Source organism: Camelina sativa, chromosome 20 (genome assembly GCF_000633955.1).
Source record: "Camelina sativa cultivar DH55 chromosome 20, Cs, whole genome shotgun sequence".
Classification (NCBI taxonomy): domain Eukaryota; kingdom Viridiplantae; phylum Streptophyta; class Magnoliopsida; order Brassicales; family Brassicaceae; genus Camelina; species Camelina sativa.
In genome coordinates, this window is record NC_025704.1 from 13,758,463 (window position 1) to 13,783,406 (window position 24,944).

The 24,944-nt window shown below is 33.5% G+C and overlaps 2 protein-coding genes and 1 long non-coding RNA gene across 9 annotated transcripts; 2 read left to right on the forward strand and 1 right to left on the reverse strand.

The window, feature by feature from the left end:
- On the forward strand, nucleotides 1,296-6,986 carry LOC104770739 (probable amino acid permease 7). 3 transcript variants are annotated; one of them, XM_019242461.1, is made up of 8 exons: nucleotides 1,296-1,530; nucleotides 1,657-1,893; nucleotides 2,156-2,249; nucleotides 2,377-2,597; nucleotides 2,774-2,907; nucleotides 3,042-3,269; nucleotides 3,499-3,516; nucleotides 6,450-6,986. In XM_019242461.1, exons 1-8 carry the CDS (start codon nucleotides 1,449-1,451, stop codon nucleotides 6,777-6,779), a joined length of 1,344 nt encoding a protein of 447 aa, XP_019098006.1. In that variant the 5' UTR covers nucleotides 1,296-1,448; the 3' UTR covers nucleotides 6,780-6,986. The 3 variants fall into 3 exon arrangements, with proteins under 3 accessions (XP_019098006.1, XP_019098008.1, XP_019098007.1); XM_019242463.1 differs by having other exon boundaries at nucleotides 1,297-1,530; nucleotides 3,486-3,516; XM_019242462.1 differs by lacking the exons at nucleotides 1,296-1,530; nucleotides 1,657-1,893; nucleotides 2,156-2,249; ... (2 more) ...; nucleotides 3,042-3,269; nucleotides 3,499-3,516 and adding exons at nucleotides 4,424-4,654; nucleotides 4,756-4,992; nucleotides 5,225-5,318; ... (1 more) ...; nucleotides 5,780-5,913; nucleotides 5,991-6,218 and having other exon boundaries at nucleotides 6,432-6,986.
- On the forward strand, nucleotides 18,006-20,516 carry LOC104770741 (probable amino acid permease 7). Its single transcript, XM_010495200.2, has 7 exons — nucleotides 18,006-18,211; nucleotides 18,307-18,543; nucleotides 18,759-18,852; nucleotides 18,945-19,171; nucleotides 19,301-19,434; nucleotides 19,546-19,773; nucleotides 20,017-20,516. Exons 1-7 carry the CDS (start codon nucleotides 18,130-18,132, stop codon nucleotides 20,422-20,424), a joined length of 1,410 nt encoding a protein of 469 aa, XP_010493502.1. The 5' UTR covers nucleotides 18,006-18,129; the 3' UTR covers nucleotides 20,425-20,516.
- Nucleotides 22,944-24,556, reverse strand: LOC104770742. 5 transcript variants are annotated; one of them, XR_764618.2, is made up of 4 exons: nucleotides 24,130-24,556; nucleotides 23,912-24,049; nucleotides 23,782-23,838; nucleotides 22,944-23,585 (listed from the first exon to the last, which is right to left on the reverse strand). It is a non-coding gene; the product is annotated as an uncharacterized LOC104770742 (long non-coding RNA). The 5 variants fall into 5 exon arrangements; XR_764617.2 differs by lacking the exon at nucleotides 23,912-24,049; XR_764619.2 differs by lacking the exon at nucleotides 23,782-23,838.

Sequence of the window (24,944 nt, forward strand, 5' to 3'; positions counted from 1 at the left end):
AAAAAAAAAAAAAAAAAAGGTAGAACTTTTCATATTTTTGCAAATAATAATCCTAACTAAACTGACCAAGATAAAATATTGAACTTTAAAGAATTAAAAATATATATTGAACTTTATGTTGACAACGCAAAATTAGGATGAAAAACAATCTACGTCAGTTGCACCGTTAAGTGATTGTCAAAATCTATAGAAATTGAATTTGAGAAGAACAAAATTCTTTGATGTAGCGAAAATCTCAACTCACAACTATAAAAGAATAACAATTCAGTTTCTCTCCCTCACACAAAACGATTTCAAATCATTTTTGTCAACTGTTAACTTATACAATTTTGATTCCTCATCTTGAGATGTATATTATTATTTTTTAACAATTTTATATGGTTCATTTCCAAACAATCTCTAAATTTTATTTTAATTTCAAAAAAAATTTAGTTTTTTTTTAACCTCGGTATGTTTTTTTTTTTTTTTGACGAGGCATATTCTAAATTTAATCTATAGAATAAATTTATAGAATGTAAATGATTATATAATATATAGAATAAATCAAATAAAACTTTTACTATTATTTTACAGCTAACAAACTACAGTAAAATTTATACAAATATTTCTTTGAACTATACAGCACAGATAACTATGTAGTTCCATACTGGAACTCGTAGCCTCTAAAATTTTGCATGAGATATATAGTTTACTGACTGAAATGTCGAATATCATGAAAAACAAAAAATCTCAAATTTCCTACTAGAGATCTAGCGCCTCTGAAATCAATCAATTTTTTTCTAAAAGACAATTTCTCCTGATAAAAACTCACTCTTTTGCACAATAAGTTTATACGTCTCATCAAATAAATTATTCATCCGCAATTGTTATACAATACAAACAAGACAGTAGTGAACATTATCTCTTTTCTAAAAAAATATGTCATTTTAAATTACTAGTTACTGTTTGAAAGAGAAATATAAAGCGAAGCTAAATTGTTGTTTACACATCAAAATCGAGAAAGTAATGGCGTGACCAATAGACTAACAAAGAGTTATGTTTGATCTTTCACACATGAATTTTTGTATTATATAATACAAAATCAGAGATTAAACCTACCGAATATAGACAATGTGTAATTGTTATTTGGTTAATGAAACGTTGGGATGTTGATTGAAGAAACAAAAAGTCAAACCATTCCAATCAATAATGACTTGTGACCATCCATTTTATTAGCCAATAATAATGGTAAATGACAAATTATTTATGTCGTCTAGTTCACAATAAATTCTACTCTCGAGAAGATAACACATTTCATGTCCTATTCTCGCATAAATACACACATAACCAGCTGCACATAACATAAAGTACTATGTATCTTCACACATAACATAAGTACTATACTTTACTTATCTTCATTTTCATTTTCATCTTCATATTCCTTAACAAACAAAAGTCTGAGAAACAATATGGACACTAAAGAAGATGAGGAGTCTCGAGTTATGAGACGAACCGAACTTCAACTTCATGATTCAGTTTCTACAAGAACAGGTATTTAGTCGCTAATAGTTTCGCCGTCCGTAAAGTATCATAATCATGAGCATTAATTAGCAATTAAATGTGTATTTTAGTCGCTAATAGTTAGTTACCTTGTGTTTTCTTAATTTTAATAAAAAGGAACTTTATGGACGGCGGTGGCACATATAATAACAGGAGTGATAGGAGCAGGAGTGTTGTCGTTGGCTTGGGCCATGTCGGAGCTCGGCTGGATCGCTGGTCCGGCCGCGCTTATAGCTTTCGCCGGAGTCACACTCCTCTCTGCTGTTCTTCTTTCGGATTGCTACCGTTACCCTGATCCTGAAACCGGTCCCCTCCGGCTAAACTCTTACTCTCAAGCCGTTAATTTGTATTTAGGTTAACTTCAGATCTCATATTCTGATATCATTCACAGTCAAACACAAAGTAAACTAGTTTAAAACATATATAGATTGTTTGATTGGTCTGATGGTGCTGGTCGAGTGGTATAGTAGTAGTCTAGAATGAGTCCTGACCATTTTTTTTTTTTTTTGACAAAAAATGAGTCCTGACCATTTATGATTACATGTTTGGTTACTATATATATATATATATTTTAAAAATTGATTTATTTTATTAAGTTTGTAAATCTGATTTGCAGGAAAGAAGAATCAGATGGTATGTGGGTTCTTTGTATACATTACCCTGTTTGGCTGTGGCATTGCTTATACCATTGTGACAGCTACTTGCATTAGGTAACATAATGTTAAACCTACACCTTTTAATAATCTCTTAGGAATGTTGTGATTTACAATATTGATATATCTTTTTCTTTTGGGTGAAATAATATTGATATGTTGAGGGTCTTCCATTTCGTTACAGAGCGATTATGAGATCGAATTGTTATCATAGAGAAGGACACAGTGCAACATGTTCATATGGAGACAACAACAACTACTTCATGCTTTTGTTTGGTTTGCTTCAGATCTTTATGTCACAAATACCTAATTTCCACAACATGTTATGGCTCTCTATTGTCGCTGCGATTATGTCTTTTGCTTACTCCTCCATTGGCCTCGGCCTCGCCTTTGACAAAATCATAGGTAAAGATAAGCCATATGATCTTTTATATAGATTAATATTGCTTTTTTACTTGTGATACTAACCAATTATTAAGAGTTTAAGTGTTTATGAGGTAATTAACTCCATTTATATATTGTCATTAACTGATTTTGAGATAGAAAATGATTGAATATTTTGTTTTGTTTCTGAAATGAAGAAAAACGACAAATTGAGGGAAGCATAAAGGGAAGTCCAGCAGAAAACAGAGGTGCAAAAGTATGGTTAGTGTTCCAAGCTCTTGGGAACATTGCCTTTTCATATCCTTTCTCAACAATACTTCTTGAGATCCAGGTAAATAAATTAACCTTCATACAAATTGATGCTAAGTAAGAAAAAAAAACATTTACTACTCCAGGAGATTCTTAAACATTGTACGTCAAATCACAAGAGCATAAGTTGATATAGAGTCTGCTGATCAAGGACAGGACACACTGAAATCCCCACCGGCGGAGAAGCAAACGATGAAGAAAGCCTCTATGGCTGCGGTAATCATCACAACATTCTTCTACCTTTGTTGTGGATGTTTTGGGTATGCGGCCTTTGGAGATTCCACCCCGGGAAATCTCTTGACCGGTTTCGGGTTCTATGAGCCATTCTGGCTTGTCGATTTTGCAAACGCTTGCATTGTTCTTCATTTAGTAGGTGGATATCAGGTATCGTACAAACCCCTGGTCCCATGCATCTAACCAACACATGTTACACATCTAGTGTGTTCAAACGTCAATTTCTATATTTTTGTTTACATGCCTAATCACAGCTTAGAAAGCAAACCATGCACAAATTATAATATTTAGAAAGAAATTAAAAAAAATTGTCAATTAATTTTTTTTTTCTTTCTTTAAAAACACTTTGATATTTTGAACATATAGAATATCATTGTAGGTCTACAGTCAACCAATTTTNTTCTTCTTTCCGATTGCTACCGTTACCCCGATCCTGACAACGGCCCCCTCCGACTTAATTCTTACGCTCAAGCCGTTAATGTTTATTTAGGTTAACTTCAAAACTCATAATCTGAANAATACCCACAAAACAAGTTCGTCGCCAGATTCTACGGCTTAAAATGGCCAATGTTACGAGGAGGAATGGTGAGAGTGAATCCAATGAGGATGTGTCTGAGAACGACGTATGTGGTGATCATAACGGGAATAGCAATGTTGTTTCCATACTTCAATGAAGTACTTGGAGTGTTGGGGGCACTTGGCTTTTGGCCTTTGGCTGTATATTTCCCTGTGGAGATGTGTATACTACAGAGGAAGATCCGTGTTTGGACGCGACCTTGGCTTCTTCTTCGACTCTTCAGCTTTATTTGCTTGCTCGTCTCTTTCTTGTCTCTTGCTGGATCGATCCATGGACTTGTCAGAGCCAAATCTAGATGACTAACCAACTTATTTTGATATACTCATTATAAAAAATAATATACCTATTCAATAAGTAAGTGATGGTTAACAAATTTGTATTATTTCTCTGGTTGACGTAATAATAACATGTGCTGAGATGAGAATGCCAATTACGAACAGACCGATAGAATTATATACCTAACAAACAGAATATAGAGAAATCCATCCTTAAAATAAAAAAGTTGATAATAAAGTTATTGTGGATGGACAGAATTTAAAGTAGTATGGCAAACACATTATTCCTTTTTGCATTCTAAGCACAAAAAAAAAAGAAATAGACCACCCAACTGTTAAATTAGTTTCATCCATTCCAATCAATTACTAATGGGTAGATGCGACCGTCGAAAAAAATATCTTATGTTATTCGCATGAAACACGAGTACTATAAATAAGTACACGTAAATTACAATAGTAGTAGTAGACAACCATCTGTCTTTCAATTCATTCAAGCAAAGTTTCTTTCCCCAAGAAGATTAAACGTATTCATTTCGTCTTCCCGATAAATATATATACATAAACCTACTAAACATCTTCATCTTCGTCATCCAAAATAATAATGGACATCAAAGAAGATGCCAAGTCTCAAGTTATAACACCAACCGAAACTCAACTTCGTGATTCAGTTTCTACAAGAACAGGTAAACCCTTTAGTAATCATATAATTAAACAGAGTATTATATATATTTAGTTGCTAATTAAAAATAGTCACGTTTTGTTTTCTTGAATTAAAAAAAAATAGGAACGTTATGGACGGCTGTGACACATATAATAACAGGAGTGATAGGAGCAGGAGTGTTGTCGTTGGCTTGGGCCACGGCAGAGCTCGGCTGGATAGCTGGTCCGGTCGCGCTTATAGCCTTCGCGGGAGTCACACTTCTCTCTGCTTTTCTTCTTTCCGATTGCTACCGTTACCCCGATCCTGACAACGGCCCCCTCCGACTTAATTCTTACGCTCAAGCCGTTAATGTTTATTTAGGTTAACTTCAAAACTCATAATCTGAATTCATTCTGATATGTTCAACTAGCGTACTAGCTGTCCATCTAATGAAATAAAAAAAAAGTTTTGGAAATCAAAAATTTGAATACATGCAATGGGAAAAGACTAAGTACTGTGCTCTTTTACCCCCCAACCAAGGAAATTATATGGATTTAATTAAAAAAACCTGGAATATTATAGTAATAATTTAATTTGTTAAATTATATTGCAGGGAAGAAGAATGAGATACTATGTGGGGCTGTTGTATACATTAACCTTATGGGGTTTTGCATTGCGTATACCATTGTTACAGCTACATCCATTAGGTAAATAATACATGTAAACATATTTGAACTGTTGTTTTCTTTTGTTCTTTGGAACTTTTAATTGATATGTAGAGTTTCTTTTATTTCTTTACAGAGCAATTATGAAATCGAATTGTTATCATAGAGAAGGACACAATGCAACATGTTCATATGGCGACAACAACAACTACTTTATGCTTTTGTTTGGTTTCGTTCAGATCCTTATGTCACAAATCCCTAATTTACATGACATGCTATGGCTCTCTATTGTCGCTGCAATTATGTCTTTTGCGTACTCCTTGATTGGCATCGGCCTTGCCCTCAACAAAATCATAGGTATATATAGACAATATATTCATCTCTCATATATATGTAGATTAATTTTGTCTTTGTTGCTTTTGATACTCAGTCGACTTCACTTATTATCAATAGATTTTGAGATGTAAGACAATTGAATATTTTAATGTTTCATTCAAATGGAGAAAAACGACAAATTGAGGGAAGCGTAAAGGGAAGTCCAGCAGAAAACAGAGGTGCAAAAGTATGGTTAGTGTTCCAAGCTCTTGGGAACATTGCCTTTTCATATCCTTTCTCAATGATACTTCTTGAGATTCAGGTATTATCATTATGTGTATAAAGGTAAATTATTTACCTGAATCTCACAAGAGCAAAAGTTGATATAGTTAAGAACAGAACACATTGAGATCACCACCGGCAGAGAAGCAAACGATGAAGAAAGCCTCGGCGGTAGCGGTATTCATCCAAACATTCTTCTTCTTCTGTTGCGGATGTCTTGGTTATGCGGCCTTTGGAGATTCTACCCCGGGAAATCTCTTGACCGGTTTCGGATTCTATGAGCCATTTTGGCTCGTTGATTTCGCAAACGCTTGCATTGTTCTTCATTTAGTTGGTGGATACCAGGTATCGTACGAGTACCCTTGTGCCAATCTAACCAGAACGTCCGTATTTTCCTTTACATGTGTAACAAACCACATTTTAGAATGTGGAGATGTATATATCTATGTTTTGACATTTTGAGTTTACAATTAACAAAATTAAAAAATTTAATGCAAACAAACAATATCGAGAATCAAAATCATTTTCACGTTTATAACATATAGAATGTAATTGTAGGTCTTCAGTCAACCGATCTTCGCGGCTATGGAGATATCCTTAACCGAGAAATATCCACAAAAAAAGTTCATTGCCCGATTCTACGACTTCAAACTTCCAATGTTACGAGGAGGAACAGTGAGACTGAATCCAATGAGGATGTGTGTAAGAACGATATATGTGGTAATCACAACGGGTGTGGCAGTGATGTTTCCCTACTTCAATGAAGTATTAGGAGTGTTGGGGGCAATTGGATTTTGGCCTTTGGCAGTTTATTTTCCTGTGGAGATGTGTATAATGCAGAAGAAGATACAAAGTTGGACGCGGCCATGGCTTCTTCTTAGAGGTGTGTTAGCTTCGTTTGCTTGACTGTCTGTCTCTTGTGTCTTGTTGGATCCATTTATGGACTTGTGGGAGCAAAATTTGGATGATTATCCAGTAACTTGCCTTTGTGATACAGGGATGAGAGATCTTCTTGCTCTCTAATTGGTAAATAAATGTGAACAGTTATAACTGAAGAAACAAACTCTTCATGTAACTACTTAGCATTTAATATACAAAGTTGAATTTTTAATACACCAACTCTTAAGGACTCTCTGATTTTGCTCTTGCTTGGCTAAGAATGAAGAAAAATAATGATGTCGTGAAAAGAAACAGAGCAAGTGGCTTAACTCGTAAGAAAAACAAAACAAAACAAAACAGAGCAAGTGGCTTGAAGTAAACGGCACAAGAGATCAATGAGTTCAAATGACAATATGATGTCGTGAAATGGACATGTGTTTTACGATACAAAAATCTCTCGCTTAATCTAGGAAAGACTCTATTGATAATAGAAAAAAAAAAAACTAAGGTTGATCAAAAAAATATTTCACATAAAACGAAGGAACAAACTTTGATTATTCTGAATACCAAAACTGTTTAAGGTGACATTTACGAAAGTCATGGATTCGTGGATGGTGGTACATCTTAAGAATATAATATTTCCATATTTCTTATTTGTAACAAAAACTCTTCGACCAAAAGATTTTCAATCAACTTTCCACAAAAAAAAAAAGATTTTCAATCAACATTTTTTTCTCAACGCTTTAAGAATTCATCCAAGAATCACGCGAATTCAGTAATCGTCCTATAATTTTTTTATTCTTCATATGAATGTCAAAAACAATGAATAAAAAAGAAACGAATTCGCAGCTTTTAGTATTCAATCTGAAATATTCAAATTGAATAAAATCTTAAACTTATATATGTTATATTTTTGTTTATAAAATTATCTGAAAATCTTAGAACATCTCAAAACCTAATGAATGTAGTTTGTTTTTGTACTGAAAAATCTCAAACGCCTAGGAAAGCTTACACCAAAGATCATACCTTATACTAAAATCAACCAACATATGGATTAATTCAAGGGAAATTGTCATAAATACCACTAAAATAGATTTTTATTCTAAAAATACCACAATTTAGTTTTTTTCTAAAAGTACCACTAAAATGTATTTTTTTTCCAAAAATACCACATAATTGAACTAAGTTCTAATACTAAAAACTAATTCCTAAATTATCAATACTAAACCCTACCCATAAAAACTAAACCATAAAACTAAATTTGTCAACCCAAACATAAAAATAAAAAACAATTCTACATCCTTAAAATTCAATTTTTTTGAGTTAGTGGTAATTTTGGAAAAAAAAACTTTTGTGGTATTTTTTGAAAAAAAACTAAAATGTGGTATTTTTGAAAAAAAAACTTTTTTAGTGGTATTTAAAGGAATTTCTCTTAATTAATCCAAAGGCTTCGATTTCCTTTGGAAAATCATCCCATGTGATGTTAGGTATGAGAAATTGACTCATAATTTCTTTAAACGATCTTGTCAAAGCTTCCTTCCCTTTCAGCGAGTGCTCGATCTGGCCAATTAACCCTAAATTAGGTATTATTATAGGTCGAATATACAGTAAAATCTCTATAAATTAATAAAATTGGGACCATAATATTTTATTAATTTAAAGAGGTTTTAATTTATCTATAAATTAATAATTATTAATTTATCGATAAATTAATAAAATATTAATTTATGATTTTTTTTTATAATTTTCATAGTTCTGAATAGTTTATATTAAAAATAAGATATTTTGTTATAATTCACACATTTATAGAATTTTCTTAATTTATAATTTTGGCTATCGTTATATGATGGATGTTAATAGAGGGGGGTATTGGTTTAGGATTTAGAAAGAATTTTAATGACTTTAAAAGTTAGGTAAAATATGTTGTATTGTTGTTATTCAATCAAGACTTTTTAAAACTCTTTAAAAAATTTGTGTTATTGGTTGTGGATTTGTAAAAAGTTATCTAAAGTCTTGATAAATCTAGTGTTATTGGATTAAGAGTTTTAAAAAGTCATTAAAAGTTTTATGTTATTCAAGTAAAACAAAAGAATCTTGGATTGTTAATGAATTCAAATTTTATGTTATTGGTTTAGGATTTTATATCATTTCCTTCATAACAAAAGTCATGAAAACTCTTTCATCAAATAGAAAGATTGTGAAAGATTTTATGAAAGATTTGACAAGATTAGGAAAAACAAATCATCAAGATTTAAAAAAACTTCCTAAACAATCTCTTAGAATCCTTCATTTTTATTTTCTAATTTCCTATGATTTTAAAAATCAGCAAGATTTTAAAAAACATAAAATCATTAAAACTCTTTTTAAATCCTAAACCAATACCTCCCCCATAGTTTACAAGATTATCCAGGTGAAAATGATAAATGTTTAGAAGTTCAGAGTTTAGAAGACATTGTTGTTACTATCCTTCATGATAAAGTCCAAGAAGATATTGTGGTTTTTTTAGAACCAATTACACAATTTTTGGATGCAATTTGAGAAAACAACACAAAAAGTTTTTGATGCAATAAGAAAAATTATAGATAAACTCCAACAAGAATGCAAATTCAAGAATAGGCAAATACAATAATAGAGCCATATTTTACTAATTTTTCTTAGATATATATATATATATAGTTTATATCATTATTAGTTTATGATATTGATGGATCCATATTTTTACATAGGATTCCAGAAAAAATATTATCATATTATTTTATCGAATTTTTACACCGGCCCAACTCGGAACTGGAAAATTTTATTAATTTATAGCGAATATTAATTTAAAAAGTATTAATTTATAGAGGTTCTACTGTAATTCTTCTCTTCAAGCACTGGGGCCACCATACCCATGAGTTCTCGGTATCTTCGGTGACAAGCATCTCCATGTGTTTTCTCCTGAGCATACTTGTAATGCCCCCGAACCGTCCTATGGCCAGAAGTACCCAGAACGGCCCCGGAACGCTACTTGGAAACGAACACCAACGACCCGGCCGAGGTTCTAAAACCCATTTATGGCCTTGACCGGTCCATTGGTGAGGTTTCCACCACTATAGACACCACTTAGGCTTTTATACCTTCGCGATGCCCAAGTGTTGTGCTGTCCCGGACAAGGATCTATGAGCCGATAATCTTATTCGAATATAAAACCGATGTTTTAATTAAATAAAAATATCTCATAAGATTAACAAAAGATTTATAGAGTTTTTATGGCCAGGCCTAATGCCAAAAAGAATATACAGATTTTTCTTAAAAAGATAAACATACTTTTTATTTTCCACAAAGGCATAAAAATCTACTTTCCGGGCTCCTATCGTCCAACACGCCCTCTAACACCCTCTAATGGTTGCCTGCAGGACGAAACACTATCATAAGTAATCTAGGATTACTTAGTGAGTATCAGGGGTCCCTGCAGAAGATTAGATTCCCATCCCAACCCCAAATCACAAGGAATCAATCATGCAACACACAACAAGCAATCACACACAACAAACAATCAAGCAGAGAAAACATGCGGAAGCTAAAACAGCAAATGCAAGCAATCTACAAACATGCAAACTTGAATAAAAAGAAAATATTTTTAAACAAGTTTACTAGAGCCCAGATATGCTGCCTCTCGCCAATCACCCATTTTTTCCCGCATTGCATCCACCCAAGGCATGCAATCGGAATTTCCACATAACTACACCATCGTATAGAGCTCCGGCCATGGTAGCTAACCAAGTCTCTCCGAGCATTCGACATGCAACACAGCTCTTATGTCTGATCAGAGCCGGCCAAGAGGCCAAGCAAGCCAAGCATTGGCTTGCGGCCGTGCATAATAAATAAAAAAATTCGGCCATTTTTGACAAAAGTTATCCTTAGCCTAGTGGTTTAGTTGTATTAATACTGTCATTACTTCACTGGTTTGACCCCCATGAGCTGCAAATATATATATATATATATATATATATATATATATATATATTTTTTTTTGACTTGTAGCCCTAGAAAGTTGAGCGCCAACTCTGTGTCTGATGCATGTCGTAACCAACCGGGCGAAGGTCAGACATATCCCTGTCTTAGTGTGCTTATGGCTGTTGAACCTCCTGTCACAACGCCACACACTAAGACCTTCCATTTTATGGATACTTATGTTTATAAGTCTTAAAGAACTTCTAACACACCAAGTCCTCTCAAAAGTGGGTACTCAAGTTTATAAGCCTTAAAAAACTTATAAAACACTAAGTACCACCACTTAACCTCACATGCAATAGATTTAAAATGTAGATCCGCGATCATGCATAAGATCTACCATGGAGCACATCCCACACTGAGCAACCAACTCAAAGTGCATGCAAAACTCAATAAATTCTAACAAGAAAATCAAGCAGAAATGCAACTATGTGCACATGCAAACTGACACTAGATTGAGTCGTTGACAACAATCTAATTCAGATCTATGCTCCTTGAACTCACAGAATGTCGAAGATCTCAAGAGGAAACTGTTGGAATCCTTGGTAGCTTCAACTTCACTTCGCATATGCAACAACTGATCGGCGATCCCCTTGGCAAAAATTCTTCAGAGCTTCGCTCTCTTCTCTTCTCTCTCACTCTCGACAGCCCTTGGCACTCCTCTCTTTTTCTCTTCTCCAAATGAGAAAGAAATGAGGTATTTATAGAGTCTTGAGTGAAGTAGTGGAGACATGCAAAATAGGGTTAGGTGTCGCCTCCTCATATCTCAGGCGTGTGGTGTTGACACCTCAGGGGGTGAGGTGTCACGCCTACATTCACCCAACTCGCATGGCATCAAGGTATATTCCCCTCCACTTACTAATTCTCCAAGGAATCAAGAATATTCTCCTCCACTCACACATTTTCGATGGCATCTTAGAATATTCTTTTCCACTCACTCTCTTGTATGATTAAATAAATCTTCCATTTCTTCAAGAGATAAAATCGAGTGGGAGGGAATATTTCTCTCCACTTTCCTCTCCATCAATTAATAATTTCTTAGTGGTTCCTCCACTATGAATAGTTAATTAATTTCTTCAATTCCACTAACTCCGTTTAATAAAATATTATTTTAGCGGGTTTCTTCCCGTTTTCGGTAACCTTCTTGGTTCTCGGTACTATCTGTATGGACGTCCACTTGTCCGTCTCCATACCGCGTACACTGGTACATACCACCAACCGTCATGATGCTCGGTTTACTTTTTCCCGGACATTTCTCGGTAATTCCTTCCTGCTTCCAACTCCCTTCCTTTTTGATCCCTTTCCGGGTCAATTCTTCAGGAAAATTTTATTCCGTAGTGAGGATCACTACAATACTGCTACCAGTTCCATACAACATGGAAACGCCCAACTGCCAAATGCTTCATCTTCCAGGCTCTAGATCATCTTGATCGGCTAGAAGAAACTCGAGAGAGAGACGGTTCGCGATCGAGAGAGAGAGAGAGTAGTGCGTGAATTTAGGATTTCGATTTTGGGATTTCTTTTGAACAGTGAGAGAGAGAGAAGAACGTTAAAAGAAGATGTTGTTTTAATTTAAAGGAAAACAAATCGAAATTAGCCTCAACCTCGAAAACATGCAAAAATTAATTTTATTTTAAAAATTATTTGCTAATTATTGTTTAGCTGTTAACGAATATGATTGTCTAATATTATTTCTCATCTATTTCTTCATGTATAAAAACAGTTTTTCATTTATCAAACAATATTTTGAAATGTAACTATTGTTTTTTCTTATATTTTTAGTAACTTCAATATATATAGAGTAAAACCTTTAAAACATTAATAACCATGGGACTACAAATTTTTATTAATTTATTCAATTATTAATTAATAGAAAATGTTGATCCATCCAAAAAAATCAGTTCGAGATTGACAAAATATATTGATTTTATCAAAGTTATATTGTATCTGTGATTCTGGGGAAAATATCATCTTAGCCGATCGACGACTAGCGTTCGAGAGAGTAGTGCGTGAATTTAGGGTTACGATTTGGGGATTTTTTCTTTTGAACTGAGAGAGAGAAGAATCTTAAAGAAGATGTTTTTTTTTTGACAACAGAAGATGTTTTTTTTTAAAAGAAAAACAACTGAAAATTAGCTGTTTGCAATAACAAGCAAAAATTAATGCTAATTTTTATTTTAAAAATTATTTGCTAATATTTATTTTCTTTCATAGTAGCCGTTGATGAAAATAAGTTTATCTAATATTGTTTTCCATCTATATCTTCATGTATAAAAACAGTTTTTAATTTATCAACAAGATATTTTGAATGTAACTATTGTTTTTTCTTATTTTATCAAAAGTGAATAGTATCCAAATGTGGAGATTTATAATTAATAATTGGGAAAAGGAAGACTAGAGGTTTTATTGACATAGCTTATAATAGAGCAGTAGCAATATGCAGCATGGATAGTAAGCTGCAGAAACAGTATGCTTTTATATATTAATATGATGATATGTGATTGGTATAACAGTAAGTTTTTTGATATAAAATTACAAAATTAAACATTTTTATACAATTAGTAAGGGTAAAATTGTAATTTAAAACTTTAAAAAGCTTTATGCTTATGAAATGCTCTATTAAAAAGCATTGAGCTGTAGAGCATATAGCAGCATTTAAAAGTTTATATGATCTCTTATATGCTCAATTAAAACATGATGTTAAAAGACATTATGTTCATAAATATCCTCTACCAATCAAGCCCTACTTATAAAGGCAGTAGTATCTCTGTCTTAGTATCTCTGTCTTTGTTTTTAGAGCTCTATCAAGAGGAGAACTGATGTTGACATCCACTTATATATTTTTATAAATATTATGATTATCCATGCACACTTTTTTTTTTGTACACCAATTTCTTCATTCAAATCAGACGGTTACATTGGGGGTAGACGCACTCTGACAAGCCCAAAGTGCAAGCAAAATAGCTAACGACAATAATGCTAAAAACTCCAAACAAAAAAACCAAAAGCGATAGATAATGGGATAGTCAAGAGTAATCCTAACACTGAGGTAAAGAACATCAACAAGGAGTCCTTGGCAACAATAGAAACAATAAGTGAAAAGACTTCTTGTGGAACAATGACACTACAAAAAAACAGGGTATTTACAACTACGATTGGCGACTAAATGCGTAGTCAGGAAATTAAGCGAGTACTTGCCAACTATCTTACGACCATTTTACAACTGCGTAACATTAGTCGTAACTCAGACGTTATTTGCCGACCAAATACAATAGTCGGTATTGTAGTCATTGATTGACGACCTTTATACGACTAAATGGAAAGAACTTAATTTTGTTGCATCAAAGCAGCTAATTTGGCGACTACGTAGCAACTCTTTCTATTAGTCGGTAATTTGGCTACTAAGTAGTGACTAATGTTTTGGCATTCTTCACATATAAACTATAAATACATGCATCATGTTGTGGCATTCTCATATTAATCTCATTTTCAAAGGCACAAACAAAATATATGTAAGTAATATCAATTTTTTTATGCTTGCTTTACCATATCTATACTTATTATTAATTATTAATTATTAATTGTTAATTGTTTTAGACTTGAGCTTTTTGTTTTCTATTAGTACAGTTGTGAAGTGGTTGCAAAGTGAAAAATTACCTATGAAAGGTGAAGCTCAAAAAAATGTATATGAATCAGTAGGTCTGATCTTTTAAAATTAGTATCTTCATTTATGCTAAGTCATAAAATGTAATTTTAAATTAAAAATAGAAAATATAATTTTATTATAGTAAGTATATATGTAAATAATGTTTGTAAATTTAAAGTGATCAATATATTATGTAGCGTATATATAAGTAGTATGCTTTAAATAATATGTAAAGTAAATTAAATTATATATTTTTATAAAATTAATGTTGGCTACTGATTGGCGACAAACAAGTGATTAAATTCAAAAAAATTGTTATTACGTCTTGGACTAGATTTTGGACCAGATTTTGGACTCCAAAACAAGCCACTTGAAAGAAGTGCTCCAAAGTTAGAGCTTGAAACTGCCACTTGGGCAGAGATATCAATCTTGGAATCGGTTGTAAACGCATGGAGACAAGACCCCAAATTACTGAACCGTTGACGATACCAACTAAGATTGATCAATTTTTTTCACATAAAACGAAAGAACAAACTCAGAGTATAATATTTCTTATTTGTAAATTAAATATTCAACCTAAAAAAAAAATTCGACTAAGATTTTTCAATCAATAAAACCTGATACCAAAAAACCTATAAAGGTTTGTCTTTTTCTTTGATGTTTGAAATTAATCCCTCAAGGTCAAGGGTTGAGAGGGCACTTGGGTTTTGGCCTTTGGCTGTATATTCTCCTGTCGAGATGTGTATGTGTATATCGCAGAAGAAGATCGAGCTTGGACACGACCATGGCTTCTTCTTTGACTTTTCAGTTTTGTCTCTTGTTAGATCTATCCATGGACTTGTCGGGGAAAAATTCCGATGACTAACCAACTTATGTAATTTAGTCGTCGCAGGCGGCAGCGGCAGTGGTAGCAACAACGGCAGCGGCAAACATTACCGCAGGTTGTTGTTCGTTTCATTGCCGTTATCTCTGCGACTGACGCTGCCGCTGCCGCAAGTATTCTGTTCGTTTTATTAACGTTGCCGCTGCCGCAATCGCAGATTTTGTGTTCGTTTTGCTGACGCTGCGTCAATTTTACACTCAATTCTTATTTTATATTTATAAATTTGTATCATTATATTTTAAATCAAAAAATTGTAATTTAAATCTTTTACAACCAGAAAATATTTTTAATTTTAGCTGGTAATAATTTTAGCTGGTAATATAGTTATAACAACATATTTTGTGATAAATCATGAGCTAAATTAAAACAAAAATAATAAACCAAAACATTGGACGAAAAGTAATACACAAAGTTATTAAAAAAAAAGTAGTCGAAGTCTTTATAACTAAAATAATAAACGAAGTCATAAACAAAAAGAATAGCCGAAGTCATAAAAATATAAGTAAAAATTTCTAATACGGTAAACGGCCTTGACCATATTCATTCGTGATGTTTTGACGCAGAGCTTCCATTGCTCTATCACCGGTCGGCTCTTTGTTAAATCCCCTCTTAAATTTCTCTTCAAACTTCTTCATGATGGTATCTTTCCCAGTTTGATTCATTCCTACACTTGTTCTATTTCCTTTTTTTCTCTCATCCGCATAAAGTTGAAAGAATAATCATCATCTGTCCAACTCTAAAACGATGCATAAAAAAATATGAAACCACAACCACTATGATCAAAACCAAACACTAAGATAAAAGCCAAAACACTTACATCTTTAGACATCTTCTTCTCAAAACACTTGAGTTTTAACCTGAGAAATCATCGAAAGCCAAACAAACATAGAATTATAAACATAGAATAATCATCAGAAGCATATCAAAGAGCACCAATCATCAGTATTTTCTCAAGCTCTACCATCAGAACTAAGTAATAACGAACAGAAAAACGAGTAGTAGCAGCAAAGGAATGGATTCATATCAGACCAATACACACACATCAGCAATAAACAAAAACAAAAAAAACGAAAACTACTTTCACTTGTCTTTAGCCACTTGAGAAAATAACAAAGTTGCGGTATGCTTGATAGTGATAAATATACAAAGTTGGTAAACACAAACACAAACACATATGGTGGAAGCACTTACAGAGTGAGGGAAGCAATCAAATCGTCCTTGATGAAGCTCAAACCAGCATTGAAATGTTTGAAGTTGCCGGATATATGAAGCTCAAACCAGAATATATACGTTTCTTTTGTTAGTTCCAGTATTAGTGATGGCCTATCAAATTCACAACAGACAACACAAAAGAAGAAAGAGTCAAGTTAATGATGAAATTATAAACCACATGAAACTAAATTACACAGAAACTTCTAAATATCTTGAGCTTCAATCACAATTGCTGCTAAAAGAACTAGAACCCTGAAGAGACTTAAATCAGAAACTTATTCTGAGCAACACTTAAACCCATCTCATCAACAAATATAGGGCAATAAACAGAGTATATAAAGAAGAGATTCATGAATCAGTAAAAGGAAACTTACAACACCGGTAGAAGAGTAAGTGGTGACACTGAATTTCTGGTCTCCTTGGTAGTCATTGTAAAGCAAATCTACACATAACATTCAACAAAACTCATTACTCATCTCTATAAAACAAAAAAAAAACTAAGAATTAAAGTAAAGCTATGGAGTGAAATGAAACCATAAAGCTACTAAATTTGATAACCTTTCATCTGAATAATTCAAGAGTTAAAGTGAACTAAGAATTCAAAAAAAAAACAAGTGAGCCGAGAATTATTCAAATGTTTAAGAATCCAGAATTATTCAAATGTTCAAATATTCAAAAACCCAGAATTATTCCAATGTTCAAATGTTCAAAAACCAGTTTTGTAACTGAGTGAGCCGAGAGATAGAGAGATGGGGAGATAGAGAGAGAGAGAGAAAGTGAAGATAGAAATTGTACCTTTGCAGATTGAACAGGGCCACAAAAAGAGAGGATGATGAAATAGAGAAGCTGTTCACCGAGCTTTGGATTGAAATGGCAATTACCCAGAGAGAGATAGAGATGACGAAGCTTTCGCTTAGAGAAGAAGAAGTCTAACCATGGAGACGACAAAGAAAGAAGATGAGATAGATATTAGGGTTAGTTGTTTTGTAATTTTTTAAAGATAAAAAGGGTGTTTCTGTCATTTAACACACATATCGCAATTTTTAAGTCGTTGACGTTGAATTTATTGGGCGTCCAAAATTTTTAACCGCAGGACGCTGCGTCTACCGCTGCGTTATGCCGCATCTATTGACGGCGACCAAACGAACAGCTTAACTTGCGTTTGCCGCAGCCGTACCTACTTGCGGCGACCAAACGAACAGCACCATATTTTTATTTTATCTACACTCAAAACCTATTCAATTAAAAAAGTGGTGGTTAACGTATTTTTACTTTAACATATGCTGAGATGGGAATACCAATTACAGACCATTAGAATTATTTCTAACAAAAAAAGCTCGTTATAAAGTTGTGGACCGAATTAAAAGTAGTGAGATAAACACATTACTTTTTTTTGCATTCCAAGCCTAGCTAGAAAAATGGACCACCATTTTACAGTCAATGATTAATGGTATACGTAGATATAACCATCGACTAAAATATCTTATATTATTCACATGCACATAAGTAATTATAAATGATTACACGGACATTACAATACTAGTACTGTAGTAGTAGACCACTCTCTGTCTTCCATTTCAGTCAAACAAGGTATCTATAAAATATCTTCATCTTCGTCATCCAAAATCAAGAAGAAACAACTAATGGACATTAAAGAAGATGAAGAGTTTCGAGTTATAACACCAACCGATACTCAACTTCGTGATTCAGTTTCTGCAAGAACAGGTAAATCCATTAGTAATCAATCACTAATCAATTGATCATGTATTCAGATTATATAGTCGCTAATAATTACGTTGTGTTTTCTTGAATTTTTAAAGGAACGTTATGGACGGCTGTGGCACATATAATAACAGGAGTCATAGGAGCAGGAGTATTGTCGTTGGCGTGGGCCACGGCAAAACTCGGCTGGATAGCTGGTCCGGCCGCGCTTCTAGCCTTCGCTGGAGTCACACTTCTCTCTGCTTTTCTTCTTGCCGATTGCTACCGTTACCCCGATACTGACAACGGTCCCCTCCGATTTAATTCCTACGCTCAAGCCGTTAAGGTTTATTTAGGTTAACTTCAAAACTCATATTCTGATTACATTCCAATAGGTTCAACCAACGAACAAGGTGTCCATGTAGTGGGAAAAAAAAAAGATTTCAAAATCAAGAATTTAGACTAATTATTTTGGTCTTTTCCCCCGACGCCCGACCAAGGAGATTATGGGTTTAAGCTTTGTATTTTAGTTGTAATTTTAATTTGTTAAGATGGTTAGTTTTATTTGCAGGGAAGAAGAATGAAATCGTATGTGGGGCTGTTGTATACATTAGCCTTATGGGTTTTTGTATTGCTTTTACCATTGTTACAGCTACATGCATTAGGTAAATATATCTAAACATATTTAAACCGTTAATTTTTTATTTCTTTGGAATTTTTTAACTGATATGTGGAGTTTCTTCCATTTTCCTTACAGAGCAATTATCAAAACGAATTGTTATCATAGAGAAGGACACAATGCAACATGTTCATATGGAGACAACAACAACAACTACTACTACATGCTTTTGTTTGGTTTGCTTCAGATCTTTTTGTCACAAATACCTAATTTCCATAATATGTTATGGCTCTCTATTGTTGCTGCGATTATGTCTCTTACTTACTCATTCATTGGCATCGGCCTCTCCCTTGGCAAAATCATTGGTACATATAATTCATTTACATAATTCTTAAGTTCTTTGTTTTGTTTTTGGATATGAGTCTAAGTTCACTTATTATCATTTTATTATGAGATAAAAAGACTATTGAATATTTATGTTTTTTGAAATGAAGAAAAACGAAAATTTGAGGGAAGTGTAAGGGGAAGTCCAGCTGAAAACAGAGGTGCAAAAGTATGGTTAGTGTTCCAAGCTCTTGGGAACATTGCCTTCTCATATCCTTTCTCAATCATAATTTTTGAGATTCAGGTAATTTAATAACTTAGGTTCATACATAGATGATGCTAAGTAAGAAAGATTAATTACTCTAAGAGATCAAGAAACCTTTTTTTATGTGGGTTGAATGAAAATTGAGGACAGGACACATTGAGATCACCACCAGCAGAAAAGCAAACGATGAAGAAAGCCTCGACGGTTGCGGTGTCCATACAAACATTCTTCTTCTTCTGTTGTGGATGTTTTGGCTACGCAGCCTTTGGAGATTCCACCCCGGGTAATCTCTTGACCGGTTTCGGGTTCTATGAGCCGTTCTGGCTTGTCGATTTTGCCAACGCTTGCATTGTTCTTCATTTAGTTGGTGGATACCAGGTATTGTACAGAAACCCTTGTGCCCTTCTGACCAAAACGTCCATGTTCTCCTCTACATGTATAACAAACCACATTTCAAAATATACATATATATATATATATATAGACATTTTGGATCTTGTAAAAAGGTGAACCAAAAAAAAAATATACATATTGACATTTGGAGTTTACAATTAACAAAATATAAATGTTTAAAATACCAAAACATTTTCACGTTTATAATAATATAGAATGCCATTTCAGGTCTTCAGTCAGCCTATTTTTGCAGCTATTGAGAGATGGCTAGCCGAGAGATACCCACAAAACAAGTTCATCGCCCGATTCTACGGCTTTAAACTTCCAATGTTACGAGGAGGAACGGTGAAATGGAATCCAATGAGGGTGTGTCTGAGAACGATGTATGTGGTGACCACAACGGGAGTGGCATTGATGTTTCCCTATTTCAATGAAGTATTAGGAGTGTTGGGGGCATTTGGATTTTGGCCTTTGGCAGTTTATTATCCTGTGGAGATGTGTATATTGCAGAAGAAGATACGAAGTTGGACGCGGCAATGGCTTCTTCTTAGAGGGTTTAGCTTTGTTTGCTTGATTGTTTGTCTTTTGTCTCTTGTTGGATCCATTTATGGACTTGTGGGAGCAAAACTCGGATGATGAGCCAATAACTAAATTGGTAAATAAATGTGTGATCCGAAGAAACTTTTGGTGTAGCATTTAATGTAGGAGTTGAATTTTCAATACACCAACTCTATAGAAGTGTATTGCTTAGAGAGACATGCTTGTTAATTAGGTTTAATTCACTGATCTTGCTCTTGCTTGGCTAAGAATGAAGAAAAATAAATAGAAAGAAACAGAGCAAGATTCTTCTGAATACCACCAAACAACCGTTCAAGGTGACATTTAAGAAAGTGATGGAGTATCTTTAAAAAAAAAATATTTCCATATTTCTTATTTGTAAATTATTCACCCTTAACAGTAAAAAACCAAAAACGATCTAAATCGGATCTCTTTTTTTTTTTGGGCAATTCTCAAAAATAGCACTAATTTAAATTTTTCTCCCAAAATTAACACACACTCCTTTTTATTCCAAATTTAGCACAAATTTAAATATTTTATTAAAATAAAATAATACCAAATCGTGATATTTCAATTCTCTCACTTCCCAATCTCGATACTTCCTCAACTTCTCTTCCTCCTCCGTCAGCTCCCCTATATCTCCGATCACTCCACCTGAGAGATTCACTATCAGTGGTAAGGAGACGATGGTTGGTAAATCTGTTACTAACTTCTAGGAGCTGATGTCAGGTCTCGACGGCGGCGATACTTGCCGCCTATTCCGGTGAATTGTGATGTATTTGGTGGTGGTGGTGCAGTGATGATGGTGAACAAAGAGAACTCATATCCTAATTTGAAGAACCCTAGAGATCCGAGGAGCCATTACGAGGCTTTGAAACCGTGAGATTGTATGACAACGGAGAGGATTTCGTTGTGATTTACACGATGTCGTTGCACGGTGTGAGCAAACGTTTGAGGCGTGTAACGCCGTGAGTGCTGCGATTGAGAGCTTTACTGTGGTGGTATGTGAGAGAGATGTGTTGATAGATAGAGGATTTAGAGAACAGTTTTTAAATCTCATGGCCAGAAGAAGAGACAACGGTGGTGGTGATTTGGCGAAAGGGATGTACATTGGCGGGGCAAAAGAAGTGATGAGTTTGGTGAAAGAAGGTTTGCTTGGTGATTTCCTTAGAGAGATTCCAAGGAAGAGGCAGGGATTGTAATGGGAGCAGTAAAGTGGTGGAAGGATGGGGAAGTGATGCTGTAGTGGTCAAGTGTATGGAGTGTAATGAGAATGGTCTTGTTCGTTGTCCCATTTGCAGCTTTACACAACACTCACTAGCATTACATCTAATTTGTAAGATAAAACTTCTAATTTTTTTCTTTACAATCTCTGTGTTTCAAGATTATATGCTCTTAGAGGAGGCAATGATCTTGGTTATTATGGTGAAGAAACTTTGTCTTTGTGCAATGGTTAGTGGTTAGTTTACAAACCTTATATAAAAAAATTCCAATACACGTTCTCAGTTCTTTTGATTGTCTTTGTATGTATGTTTGTAATTTGTCTAATGAATTGATTACTAAATCATCATTCTCGGAAGAGTAATAGTTGGATTGAGATTTGGAGACTTGGAGTTAGAAACCAACATCACATTGTTATACTCTTCTGGTCTAGTAGGAACCCATTTGCCAAAAAGAATAATTACTACTTCACTAGTTAAAATGAAGTGAAACACAACTATCTACGTGACTTGATGTGTCTTTTAAATCTTCACATCATTACTCAAAATCGAAATGGCCGAACCCATTGTATGTCAAATATATGATTGTATTATTTTTATGTTTAAACGACACATTGCACAGTGCTAAGTAGCTCACAGACCATATTCTTTCCACTTGAGTTTTATTTTGATCGACTTGTAAAAACACTATGTTTAAAAACTTAGGAAGAATTCAATAATATTCAGGAATGACTCATTGTAATTCAAGAGGGTCTTCCTGAAATTAGTGTCTCAAAATAATATATGAAGATTACACTATGTTTAAAAGTGTATCTGAATAAATTTTATGATAATGGCTGAAAAGACTAAGGAAGGATTCACTTATATTCTTGGGTGGATTCAATTATATTAGCCTTTTATATCGTCGTATATAATGTTTTAGGAAATATTCAATAATATTCATGAAAGGCACCTTTAAATTCATGAAGACTTTCATGAAAAAGTTTTAAAAAAATTAAAAATTTTAAACTCGGCCAAAACAACTTACAAGAGAATGTAAAAACATTAATTCAAATTCATGAAGAACTTCTTGAAAATTAGGAATGATTCTTACATATTTAATAAGGATTTTTCTAATTTCAGGAAGGCTTTCATTGAGAAAAAAAAAAAAAAAAAATTTGTGATACATTATGCCCGTACTAATGGAGTAATTTGTGATATATTGGAACAAAAGATAAATAAAGAGATTTATACATATTTCTCTAAGTTTAGAAAGGATTCCATAATGTTTAGGAAGATGTCCTTTAATTTTATGAAGGTTGTCTTAAATATTTGAAACCATCATCTATGTGGCTAAAAGCATTGATCTTACATATAGACTAACTATTTTCTTTCGAATATGTTAACAAAATGTATAAGTAATTAAGAACCTAGCTATGTGTCTTCTAGAGTAGAGACACACAAGGCATAAGAGTTAGTCAAACACAAGCTGACATGTCTTTGAAACTTTGCCCGTAGGCTTTAACATCCTTAACATACGATAATTTTTGTTTCTACATTTTGTCGAGAATGTCGCCATCTTTAGACTAGTAGCATTACCTAGTATGTACTCAACTGCATATACATTGCTGTGTTTCCTTCAACTTCCAAGGCTGTGTCACCAACATGAGAAAAGCGAGTCACCCAATCTATTAAGAGAAAGAACCTAAGCAGTCACATAAGCCTTGAAGACCAACACACATAAACACACTCACTCTAATCCCCAAATTATGGCTTTACATGGGATCTTTGGCACACCAAGCTTGTCACAGAGTACATAGCAGAAGTGATTGCAATTTTTTGATAGAAAATCATAAGTTTGTCTTGGTCATTCCCTGCTGAGCTCACGCAAGATCTGATTTACCATGAAAGGTGTGCAATCTGTCTTCCCAAGAACAATTTTCTCACGATATGTGTACATTGGATTCTTACCACTAAGACAGCTGAATACACAGTTCTTTGTTCACAATACCCGTAAGACCATTCATCATTACCATATACCTGCCCAAATATATAAGGAGATGTCATAAAATCTATTTAGGAAGGTCTTCTTAATATTTACGGGTCCCTTCCTAAATGTTCGACTATGCTTCCTAAATTTTTGACAAAGCCTTAATTCAATCAATATTTTTGTGAGAAACTCTATGATATTAACCTATGAATGAAATTCCAAAGCAATAAACAAACTGATCTCTACCAGAAACACTAGCTTGTCTCTCTCTTTTCTTGACAACTTTTAATGGAGTGTCATCACCTAAAAATTTGATACAAGCACACAATATTAATCATCCATGTTAGTAGATCGACACAAGATTTCACTAAAATACCTCAAATGTTTTGTGTTGTGCCTGCCAATAAATCCATAGATAAATTGGGTCTGCCTATTATAAAACCCCTAGATAAATCTAAACATTTTGGTCATCATCTTGAAAAGACATCATAAATGTCTTCGTAAAACTCTCAAGCTGCACATAATTCACAAAACTCATTCCCGAAATTTGAAACAAAGAGACCCAAGTCAAATTTGAAATTGAATTCAAATCACCTTAGTGACATCTCTCTGAAGTCTCTTCATAGTATAAGACAATGAAGCATTCACTCTTATCAAACTCTCCTGCAATTTTCCGAAAAACAAGATAGTCAAATCAAAAAACACATCGGATTTACAAAAGTCAAAATTGGGTTTGACATTTTCACCATCGGCGAGAGAAAGCATTTGAAACGCAATGGAGAGAGAAGCATGGAGAGAATCAACATAAGATTACAGATCCGCAATTTATTTATTTTTCTTCGTGACAAGTTCTCGGAGATCTGATGACTCCGATTCGAGAGCAGAGACATACGTAGAGAAATCCAAAATCTTAGTTCTCTGCTTACAAATCTGAGCTTGATTTATCAATTTTACAATTTTTCCAGATCTGACATATTTATCATTAACCCCAAATTTGATGGGTGAAGAAGAAGAAGCTCGTGAAAATATATTTTTTTGTTATAAATTTAATAATTATCACTAATAAAATAAAAATGCTAGTTTTAAAAAATGTAAACGTGTGTGCTAGTTCTGGAAGAAAAACATTAAATGTTACTATACTAGGGTATTTCTCTTTTTTTTCTCTTTTTTTTTTCTTTATAAGAATTCATCCAAGATTTTTACTCAACTCAAACTCACAAGTTGTGAGTCACACAACATGATAGTCTAATCCTCCTATTGTTTTTCTTAATACGAATGTCAAAACGATAAATGCAAAAGAAAATAACTCTCAACTTTTTAGTATTCAATCTAAAAATTTCAGATTGAATTAATTTTAAACTTATATATGTTTTATTAGACTTTTTTTTTTTTTTTTTTTTTTTAAATTT